The sequence below is a fragment of the Dermacentor silvarum genome, chromosome 1, assembly GCF_013339745.2.
Source record: "Dermacentor silvarum isolate Dsil-2018 chromosome 1, BIME_Dsil_1.4, whole genome shotgun sequence".
Lineage (NCBI taxonomy): Eukaryota > Metazoa > Arthropoda > Arachnida > Ixodida > Ixodidae > Dermacentor > Dermacentor silvarum.
In genome coordinates this window covers 227,523,393-227,535,810 of record NC_051154.1, presented here as the reverse complement: position 1 = coordinate 227,535,810, position 12,418 = coordinate 227,523,393, and the positions used below count along the sequence as shown (strand labels likewise).

General features: G+C 44.6%; 1 protein-coding gene across 1 annotated transcript in view; it reads right to left on the bottom strand.

The window, feature by feature from the left end:
* LOC119436862 (cocaine esterase) overlaps window positions 1–12,418 on the bottom strand; it is a 64,077-nt gene that overhangs the window by 16,780 nt on the left and 34,879 nt on the right. Inside the window, exons 2-3 of the mRNA XM_037703881.2 lie at window positions 856–996; window positions 378–522 (exon numbers count right to left, since the gene is read on the bottom strand). Coding sequence (XP_037559809.1) covers window positions 378–522; window positions 856–996 — 286 coding nt within the window. The remainder of the gene's footprint in view (window positions 1–377; window positions 523–855; window positions 997–12,418) is intronic.

Genomic DNA, 12,418 nt, shown 5'->3' with positions numbered 1-12,418 from the left:
CCGTGATAGCTTTTGCCTCAGGAGTCGCAGTGTAAATGTTTCAAGACAGAAGCGGCAATTTCACGCCCTGTTCAATTTCTTTATTCTTCGTCGGCTTATAATCGACGTCCTTACTTTTCCATGAAAGACAGTGGTAACGCATACGAGGCCATGTGGATGGGGAGAAACCTCCAGAATATGTAGCAACTGGCAGAAACGGTGACGATCAAACACACACTAACACAATTAGTTTTCTTAAATCACTGTCACAGAGCACGGTTTTTGCGTGAACATTCGAGCAGCTTTGTAGTACTGTGGTTGCTACCTCCTTCCTGTCCTGTCTTTTTATTATTCGCTGCTTCACACAATGTAATCATGCAATTAGCAAAGCAACGTACCAAGAATGCCGAGCCTGTAGTTTATGGTGACCACGACGACGTCCTTGTCGACAAGCTTCTGTGGTCCGTACTGGCTTGAAGCTCCGGTCTCGAAGTTGCCACCGTGCACAAACACCATCACGGGGTAGGACGGGGTCTGGCCGTTCTGCGAATTAAGAGTAATTTTCGTTATAAAATAAGTCATAGCAAACCGATATGGCAAAGGGTTAAAAAAGTGGCAAATGCAAAGAACCTGTGCAAAAGCTGGCCCCATGAACTCTTAAAGCAGTACAGCTAATTGCTTTAGCTCCCATTAAACATACCCTCGCTCCTTCTTTTCCTTATATATGTAATCAAAAACTGGTGCAATTTTCCAAAACGTACTTTCTTGATGTTTGTGGAAATGCCTTTTTTACAATAACACAGATCGTGTCGTGACCGTGCACTCATGTTGAAAGAGGTGGCGCACATAGCCGGTGCATGTTTATCTGCTGCTCACCCTGTATCCTGGCGTGTAAATGTTCAAGAAGAGGCAGTCTTCGTTGCCCACGATCCTCCCGCGGTAGTCAAACTGTGGACACGCCGATCGGAAGGCCGTCGCGTCCAGCACTGAGCTCCAGCCAGGGTGTATCACGGGAGGCTACAAAGTTGAGAGAACGACATGCTTGAGTGGAAACCGGAGGTGTTAGACTGGCCGTAAGCCCAGCGTTCATGCATATAGTGATGAAATTGTAATGTGCCTCACACCGAGGCCTTTGAGGTATAATAAATAATAAATAAATAAATATGAAACATATAAGGTGGGCTGACACAGACACTCGTAGCACACATTCACATCTTCTCTCAAAGCTATTTCGGAGCCGTTGTTTGACATTAAGCAAGGTCGCGAGAACCTTCGTTTTAGCTAACTCAAACGGGAATCTCCCCCGTCATCAGATTGTCTTGGTGGGGCCATTCGCAGCGTAAAAGTCGCAACCAGGTTCCCCGGCCCACAGATGTCCGTGAAGGTGCTCCGTGATTACACCTGCGTCGATGGCGGAGTCCGCAATGTGCATGGTATTGCAAAAAGGCATACACGTTTATTCGTGAACGGCTACTTTTCTTGGCGCCACAGCTATGCTGCAGTTTGCCTCAGCTATATGTAGATGGTGGACGGTTTGAAAGCAACCGTAAATATTAATCGTTCCCGCAGGTCGAATGCTGCCGAGACACATGATCTGAACATCTGCGCATTTTCAATGTGAAACACCATCCGCATCATAACCGTCAATGCTCTGTCGGCCCCACAGATCTATTACATTTTTCCAGCCATTAGAGAACCCGAATTACCCTTTACAGTTAAATATGTACGCCGGTGTATGCGACATCAGGAAATCTGATCACACACGATATTTTTAAATGTTTAGCAACATTAGGTGCCGCACACTTGTCATCTGTACTTCGTATGCCTTTGTTTTACACACAGGCAAAAGCGTCGTTGATCCTTGCATTGGCTCATATCTTTAAAGATACATTAGCGACTACTTGTATGCGCACTTTCACAGCACAAACCTCACAGAATGTTAGCAATTTCTCACACGCGCTATATTATAATTGTACGGAGACATCATTCTTTTGGTTATCTGGTTCGTCATGTAGCTTATGCATCTGGGTCACCACTCAGTTATTTTCGGTATCATGCGCATATGAATCTGAGATGAGAACGAAGATTTTCGCTTTTGGTGCTGTAGTTCGTGTTCTTGCACAGTTTTACAGGCATAGCACCTGTAACTACGTGGCGACTTCCGAATAATTAGGTGGAGTGTAGCTTGCCATCGCCATAACCTTTTCATTTTGTTACCAAATACGCCCTGAGATGCGCACGTAGGGCTTTCTTTTTGCAGTGTTACGTCAATAAAATATGCCACATGTCTCTGCGATGACTGTTTTACACTATTGAAAATATTTTTAAAAATGCACATCCAACGCAGACGTTGAAATCTATGTGAAGCGAAGTCTTTGTGAAGCGTTTACTTAAATGCTACAAAAATAAATTCGAGGCGTACAATTGACTTTACGTTGACCCTATGCGACGTGTAATCTCAAGCAATGTTCATGTTTACGCACAGCACAGGTCACAACTTCAATGTCAGGCAATGCACTTCAGCGTCCACAAGTTATTCCGAAATGCAAACAGCAGTTCACGCGGAAGCACACCGCGAGACGTCGACGCAGCGAAGTCAGGAGGACGGAAGCGATGTTTGGTGTTTGTCGAGGGAAGAATGGTGAGCGGAGGTGTGCATATGCAGCGAGACGTGCTACACTTATGCGACACTGTACCATCTTCTTTACTGTTATGAGTCTCATTAAAAAATGTCACAGTTTCGCCCTAAGGGCGAAGCAATGAATGCGATAGCAACACAGCAATGTCATACGAAGTAAGGTGAGCGGCTTTGGTAGCAACAACACGCAGAACTGTTGTCGACGCCATCGGCGTTTTGCCCGCGTTAGCTCAAAATGCGTGCGGCGTTGGTGACTGTTGCTGGAGCCTCTGATATAAATAGGCACTTGGTGCCGCAGCTAAACGTCGCCTCCCTTCCCTCCCCCTCCCCCACGGCCTCTCGCGCGTCCGAAGAAGGCGCGTTTGCTCTACATATATGGTGATTGTAAAGGAGAAAAGAGACGCCTACTTCTGCAGCCCTTAAGCGAGCACGGCGCAGAACGCGCGTTTGTTCTCCGCCGTGCGTTCACTCCCCGTGAAAGACGCGCCCCTCGCGCCCTTTCACTCGCACATACAGCGTTCGGCGCGCGGCGACGATTTCATCTCCAAATGACGTCATACGGAACCTCACGGCGACGGCGACGGCGACGGCGACGCCGACGGCAGAAATCTGCTTTTGAGTGTCCATATAATTGCTATCGCAAAAAAAATTAGTACACTTTAATAATACATGTACCAGTCCTACATTTATCCTTCTTTTCTTCGACCATTTATCACCCACCCACTCCACCCCGTCTCCGTACCGACAATCCTTTCCGTAGTGTGTAAGCGCCATTACGAGAAGAAAACAAGCACGCGAGATGCGGGGCCAGCGTCGACAAGCACGCGCACCGAGCACGCTCTTGCCCCCCAGGGTTCTCTACACTCGGAAGGTGCACACCATCGGACTTGTTGCGTGAAGAACTGCTCAAGTTCGGGCGCCGCTGCGGCATGCGGCGAGAAGAAGCTCCCGGAGGCGGCGCATGTAATTACATGTCACCACGTGGGTTTGACCGCGGGTGACACAAAAACACATGTCGCTGCGTGGCTTCGTGGCGCAAGCGACATAAAACACATGACGCCGCCTCCACAATCAAATCAAAAGACAGTGATCTAAGTCCAACAATAGGCGGCGCACCCACTGGCGCCGCCTGCATGCTTTCATAACGGCGTTGCGCGGTTGGCCCGTTATCTTCGCATTCTCGGATAGCGTATTACCGTTCTGACGAATCCACGCGACGCTGAACGGTAATGCCTCTGGCACACGGTACAGAGATAAAAGAATTTCAAAGCGAGCTTTTCTTTGCCTGCCCTCATGGGGTTGGCGGGGCTGCTGCTGTCTGCATGCCGCTCGGCGGACACACGCACACACACACACACACACACAGATGTATGTATGTATGTATGTATGTATGTATGTATGTATGTATGTATGTATGTATGTATGTATGTATGTATGTATGTATGTATGTAGTATGTATGTATGTATGTATGTATGTATGTATGTATGTATGTATGTAACAGGTGACATACAGACAAACAGACAGACAGACAGACCAAATTTTCAGCGAGTCAACGAGTCTTCTGTCAAGTCAACGAGTCTTCTGTCAAGTCTCATCTTGGACCCTGGACCCGGCCGTGCTCGGACCTCCTTTGCACTACCCTCGGGATCGGCCCACCCCGGGTGTCTCGCTGGGTTACTGGCGGACTACTTGGTCTGTGGTGCTGACGTGGACCTTACTGGAGAGTCTCGCTGGGTTTCTGGCGGACTATCTGGTTGAGATCACGGATCCTACAGTGGTGCTGACGTGGACCTTCCTGGCCGGTCTGCTGGTGGTCTGCCTTGCTGTGATCACGGGTCCTGCCGATTACCACCTGCTCGGTTGCACTGCACTCCAGGGGTCTTCCCTGGGGGCTTCAGCGAAGCGGCTGATGAACCTGGCACTGTCCGGGTCTTCATTGGCGCTTCCAGCAACTGCTAAAATCCTACAGGCCTGCCGAAGAGTCAGTTCCCTTCACTGATTCCTGGCTTCACCAGAGTGCAGCAGCGCTCAGCGCCAGCTGCACACAACTAGTGCTACCAGTTCCTGTAACTCCGAGGCAACGCAGCCAGCGACCGCGCGGCAACGTCCTCATCACCATGGATAACATGAGTGAGACACCCTCAAGGGAAAACTGTTTCCTTTTTAATGCACCTGATGGCGACATTTCGATTGATGATTTGATTGATGCAGTTGAAGCCACAGCTGGGGACGACAGCGTACTGGCACTGCAACACATGGGAGGTTCCAAGTTTCTAGTATGTACAAGAAACTCAAGTCAGGCAACGAGACTAATGGTCGCAGAAGGTTTCCGGGTGAATCATGTGAAAGTGCCAGTAGAAGCTGTCGGCCCGCCTGTCACTTTTGTTAATGTATACCGATTTCCGGTATACTTGCCTGCCGACACCCTGTCATATGCGTTGCAGCCTTATGGCAAAGTTAAAAGTGTTGCTTTCGCGAAGGTAGCAAATAGAAACAATAAGTTGAATGGAGTAAGAGTTGTCCGCATTGAAATGGCTAAGCCCATACCCAATTTCCTTACGATTCAAGGAAATAGGGTGATGTGCGAATACCGCGGCATGCGTCGTGTTTGTGCGAGATGCGGTAACGATAGCCATATGGCGACTTCGTGTACCGCCCCCTACTGCAAGCGTTGCGGTGTGTTTGGACATGAGGAAACCGGGTGTGACGAGGAATGTAGAAAGTGTGGCGGACGCCATGGTACCAAGGCGTGCTTTCGCGGAAAAACATACGCGAAATCGTATGCTGGTGCTGCATGGCAACAACCACTTGCAGAACAGTCACCAGTGGGAAACACGCAATTAGACAAAGATTTTCCCCCATTGCCGTCACTACCAAAAATGCAAGTGCTTCAGCCCCGTGTTTCAAAGTCACCAATCAAAACTCATAATTACTGGGATGGTGAGGTCTCAGTACAGAACGAAGATAGCAGTGAAGAAGCATCAAACAAGGCTACAAAAGAGTCCAGTACAAGCGAACTGTCGTCTGCATCCTACACAGAGAATGCGGACACATCTGATACAGCGGTGTCTAAGGAATGTCCCTTAGTAAACATGTCTGAGACCTCCTCCCGTGACACAGACAACAGCGTATCAGAAAACGCAGTTGAAAAAAAAAAAAACAAACGAAGAGGACACGCCTGAGTCACTTTGCCCAGACAAGCAAAAAAAAAAAAAAAAAAAAAAACAAAATCGGCATTGATTTCCAGCAGTGAAACTTCTACCAGTGAAGCAAGGCAGGTGATGCCCCCCCCCCCCCCCCAAAAGATAAACCGAGAAACATTGATCAAACTGATCCTAAACAAACACAGCGGTGAGTGAAGATGGACCATTCAATAATGAAACACCCCAAGGGGTTCAATCATCTGGAAAGCAAAGGCACCGCTCAAGATCCAGAAGGAAAGGAGAAAGAAGAGGAGCAAAATCATCAAAAGAACGCAGTAGCCCAAACACGCTTCGGCGACCAAAAGATGAAACGACCAGCAGTGATGGTGATACCAATCAAAAGCAATAAAAAAAAAACAAAGAAAACATTCACCGTCGCCTGACTCGTCGGCTAGTGACATGGAAGTCACAGATGCGCGAGCAGGAGCAAAGGGTGGAAGCCCTTTACTCTAAACATATCATTCAAATGATAAAAATATAGAGTGTGAGGAGCAAGTGAGAGAAGCCTTTTACCCTAAAATTAAGATCTCTAAGGTTAAAATTACAACTCTTGCGTACAATAATTGTGACTGTATTAAATGTAATTCTCACTTCAAATGATAGTTGAAAGACTCCATTGCATGTCTTTTAATGTTAGGGGTTTCCGAAATCCAGAGAAACAGAAACAATTGATTAGTTTAGCCCGAGAAAAGGAAATTGATATTATTTTCTTACAAGAAACAAACTTCCGCACGCCACAAGATGTGGCCATTTTTAAGGAAACCAATGGGGTAGAAGGCTTTTTTTCACTAACGAGCAATAGATCATGCGGTACAGGCGTTATTTTCGTCTCAAACCGATACCGGAAAGGGGCATTTTGTACCTACGACTCTGAGGGCAGGATAACATGTGTGGATACATTCTTAGGTGGCCGGAAAGTGCGATTTATTAATGTGTATGCCCCTGTAACAAGGAGTTCTACTAACGAGTATTTTAAAAATTTATGGAATTACATGCCTAAAAAACCACCTTGCGTGGTGGTTGAGATTTCAACTGCGTCCTGGACAGCAATCGAGACATTCGCGGACCAGGACAGGGGAAATCAAACTACCACGCGAGAGAATTAAAAAAATTGTTAACATACTACAATATGTCAGATGCATGGTTATGGTTGCATAGTAACACAATTGAATACACGCGTTCATGCGGAACAACAAAAAGCAGACTTGACAGAGCTTATATGTCTCCTTGTCTTCTAACAGAGCTGGAGGAAATACAGACTATGAGCGGCCCAGAAGGAACGAAAACTTTTAGTGACCATAAAGCGGTTATTTTTACACTAAAAGGAAGAGAAGGACCAACCCACACCCCAAGAATGTGGCGTATGGATGCATCAATATTACATGACCAAACAGCATGCGAAGACATAAAAATGAAACTAAAGAAAAGTTTAGACAATAATAACACAAATGAAAACTGGGATGATCTAAAAGAAGAATGGAAAGAAATCCTAATAGAAGCTGGGAAAAACATGAAAAGAAGAAACACTAAGATCCTGAATGAAATATTACGTAGAATACGTATAATAGAACGAGGAGGAGAACAGACTTGCTGCATACAAGAATACCTCGAGTGTTTACGTGCCAAATATAAACATCACTTGAGAGAGATAAGACAAAACGGAAAACGTCACACAGAATCACAGCAATGTGATCAAATGAACTTAAGTGAACCAGTTCATGAACTAAAAAAAGACACCGAAGGAAAGAGAAGAATAGAAGCAATACGGACAGACAAAGGTGAAATCACCACAAATGAAGAATCTATTAAGGAAGTATTCCTTGATCACTTTCAAAAAGTATTACAAGGAATCAACACCATACAAGATAGCAATGCAACCAGATTATTTGAAAACCTTCCACAAGTACAACGAGAAGACCACGATCAACTGTGTGCCCCTGCCACCAAAGAAGAAGTATTTCAAACAATCAAGAAAATGACGCGAGAAACAGCACCAGGACCAGACGGTATTTTGACAGGATTCTACCTTACCTTTTTCGACATAATCGGACAAAGACTAGTAAAAATGATAAACAATTTTATCATTCAAAAGAAGAAACCTCCTTCTTTCGCAAATGGAAGAATTATTCTACTAGCTAAACCAAACAATGACCCACTAGATGTGAATGGGTGGAGACCCGTCACATTACTAAACACAGACTATAAAATAGCAGCAAAGATCTTAACAAATAGACTAAATGATGTATTGCCAATGATTATATCAGAATTACAAGCAGCAGCAGTTCCAGGGAGATCGATATTCGCGTCTTTGACTTTAACACGCGATATATTCACTTATGTCAAACAAAAACAAATTATAGGTGCCTTCATTACGATAGATCAAGAGAAAGCATACGATAGAGTGAACCATAATTATATATATGAGACTATGAAACAATTCGGTTTTCCTCAGGACTTCATAGACATCATCAAATTACTATACAAAGATATTACAAGTGAAATACAAATTAACAACACGCTCACAGATTGTTTCTCGGTTACGAGAGGGGTGCGACAAGGTTGTTCACTCTCACCAGGACTCTTTGTATTGACTTTGGATCCGCTACTGAGAAGAGTCGACCAAGAAAAAAGAATGAGAGGTTTCCCATTGCCAGGATTGGGGGAAATAAAAATTTCAGCCTTTGCGGATGATATATCTTTATTTATTAAAGATGAATGCAGCTACCAGACATTTCTGCAAATCTTCGAAGAGTATGCTATAATATCTGGAGCAAGAATTAATCAAAAAAAAAGCAAAGCACTGCGATTTGGGGATTTCAGAGAAGAATCACTTGGTGAAGTACAATTTGTGCAAGCTGCAAAAGTTCTCGGATTGTGGTTTCAACCAGGAGACGTTTCGCCAAAAAGTTGGGATGAACCCCTAAAAAAAGCTGCCCAAGTGGCCGAAAACCCACGCCATCAAGATTTAAGCCTAATAGAGAAGGCGGAAGTAGTGAAAACAAAACTATGTTCTCCTGCCTTCTATGTAGCAAGAATCGCAAGAATGCCTCGACTGGTTGCAAACAGACTGACTACCCTCATAGGGAGCTTCCTTTGGGGAAAGAAACCAGCACCAGTTACAAAAACAGTTACGAGAATACCCCCATCAAGAGGGGGTTTAGGGATACCAAACGTTTCTCTAACAGCACGAACTCTGGCAGCAAAAACAGTAAGCTCATTAATTCACGAGAATAACTTCCTTGGAAAACCTTTACTGAGATATTGGATTAGTACTCTTGATCGCTTTGTCACAACAGAGATCTGGAAAGGCCCGAGAGCCGAAATCCCGCTTCAATTTTACAAAGAAGCAGTGAACACAAAAAAAGCGATCGAGGAACTCTGTCCAGAAACCCCACTAGCAGACATAAAGACCGCAGAAATAAGCGCTACAATGGCTCTGAAGGAGTTGAATATGGAAGATGTACCAAAAAGTCTACCACATAAGTGGAAATTTTGGAAACACACGCAATTACCGAAGGAAGTGAAAGACTTTGAATGGAAAAGACGGTGGGGAGTTCTCCCGACAAAAATAAGACTTGCACGGTTCGGGATCACACCATCAGAGGAATGTCCTAACTGCAAACAACCTGAATCGCAAAGGCATGCATTCAAAGAATGCCCTTCAGCAAAAGTTGTTTGGAAGATAGCCAATACCAAGTTCAGAACAAATCTAGCCAAAGAAGAGAAGAAGAAAAGCCTCTTTGAAAAATACTGACCATAGTAATAATGTATAATTTGTGGAAAAGAAGAGGGCTTGCTGAAATTAAGAAAAAGCCCCAAAAAGCGGTGTATCCGGTATTAAAAAACACCAGAATCATGATGTGCAACATATTAAATGAAGAGCTAGAAAAAAATGGAATAGACAATTTTCTTAAAAAATGGCATACAAAATTTTGGATAGTTAAAGAAAACACAGTTGAAATCCCACTTATTCCATACTAACACGCCTTTAAATCTTTGAACTTTAGGAAAAAAATGGAATTATGTGACCCCAACAACATTTAAAGAATACCATTTTGTGAGAAATAAAGGGCAGCCTAAACATTGTATAAAAATACAAGGCTGATCCATTTGCAAGTGCATTTTCCAATGTTTTGTGAGTCAAACTAAACATTGTATAACCGTGAAAGGCTGAACGAAAGTACAATATAATAGCCTAAACATTGTATAACGGCTCGAAACTAATCAAATTTTATGTTACAAATGCCTAGTGTATAATTGTGTGTAATAGTGTGTAAACAGATACCAGTATATCAAGAAAAATGAATGGTGTTACACCTGTGAATTGTAAAAAATGTAGAGATGACAATAAACTTCTCCTTATACATGTCACCACGTGGGTTTGACCGCGGGTGACACAAAAACACATGTCGCTGCGTGGCTTCGTGGCGCAAGCGACATAAAACACATGACGCCGCCTCCACAATCAAATCAAAAGACAGTGATCTAAGTCCAACAATAGGCGGCGCACCCACTGGCGCCGCCTGCATGCTTTCATAACGGCGTTGCGCGGTTGGCCCGTTATCTTCGCATTCTCGGATAGCGTATTACCGTTCTGACGAATCCACGCGACGCTGAACGGTAATGCCTCTGGCACACGGTACAGAGATAAAAGAATTTCAAAGCGAGCTTTTCTTTGCCTGCCCTCATGGGGTTGGCGGGGCTGCTGCTGTCTGCATGCCGCTCGGCGGACACACGCACACACACACACACACACACACACACACACACACACACACACACACACACACACACACACACACACACACACACACACACACACACACACACACACACACACACACACACACACACACACACACAGATGTATGTATGTATGTATGTATGTATGTATGTATGTATGTATGTATGTATGTATGTATGTATGTATGTCCCAGCTGTCATGCACCAAGATTTAAAAATATGCAAATGTCACGTAGCTGGACAGAACCAAGGTAATGTTGTGTGTCGTCGCTTGGAGATGCTCAGATTATTTATTTCATTCCGCCTAATTACATAATTAGCCTTAATGAATCATCAGCTTCTCAAATATTATAATTAGATGAAAAGTGTCAATAAGCAAATTGTAGAGCAACATGAAAAACCCCCGATACAGCTTTCTGTTGCTCAATACGTGCTACATAAAAGTGTTTTTCCGAGCGTTAAAGAAGCCCGCAAATACACGCAAAGTACCTCGAACGGCCAGTCGCGCGGCAATTTCGCGTGTATTAGCGGGCTCCTTTCACGCTCAGAAAATCACTTTTATGTAGCATGTATTGGGCAACAGAAAGCTGTATCGGGGGTTTTTCATGTTGCTCTACAATTTTCTAATTGACACTTTTAATATATTTACAATAATTGAGAAGTTCATTAATCAATTAAGACTAAGTAGCTAATTATGCGGGATGCAAAAAATCTGAGTATCTCCAAGCGACCTCAACCATGCACCATTACCTTGGTTCTGTGCAGCTACGTAGCATTTGCATATTTTTAAAGTTCGGCCCAAGTTAAGTGAAACACCCTGTATAAGTTGGTGAGTGCTACATGGCTTCCAGGAACGACATGCTGCCCCGGAGAAGCCATTAATAATTTTTTCGTGATCCACGAAACGCACAACCGATGCGCAGGTTCACAAACCACGCGGCGAAAGCCCCGGCAGCCTTCCAAAACGTTTCCAGCGGCATGCGGCGGAGGACAGCACAGGAAAATGAAAAAGGCGGATTACACCGATAAGATGGCAACGACACCATCCCCATGTACAAGAATAAAGTAATCGTCTTTTCATGTTTCTTATGATAAAAGCTACTTTTCTTGGCCGAGACACAGAGATTAGGATGCAACACATGAGTTGCTATGTTGATGCTGCATCTTGGATCATCACGTGATCTCACAGTATTCGATACGTAACCCATGGTTGCTTTTCGATCGTCTGCGACGACACCATGGTCTCGAAGAAATTAGTGTCAATTTTATCGTAAGCTGGTGGCGAGGATACAATTATATACCACTTCCATGCAGTTAGGCATGCTTGTGACTTCGTATAAGTATTTTAAGGGAGTTAATTTCAACCGTGGTTGAAATCAACCTGCGATATAATGTACGACTGGTCTTAGAAAGACAGAACGCCAGTCTACCGCGGTGGGATTTATACGGAGCTGCTGACCACTGCGCAGATAGAACCACTCATGTCACTTTTCAAATAGTGCGTTCTTGACGTGTTTTCTACGAATAAAACAGGTAATCTGAACGACAGCGGAACTGAACGCCCCATTCTCACTCCATCTGCGCTAACCTGGCCCGCCTCCAAGAATCTTTAACAGAAGACGTACTGCCGCTCTTGCCCAGCGATAGAACAGGAAATAAATACCCAGAAAACGCTTGCTCTCCGACACTCACTCACTCCGAGTAAAATTGCGTGCGGTGGTAATACACGGCCGTCAATGTAAGGGGGGCGCCCGTCATTTGCTTCCAGACTTCTGCCATTCACCGCGTATGCAAGGAGTGGCACTAACTTGTGCTCCAGCTTTTGAGATTAACTTGTGCGATTACCTCAGTGAA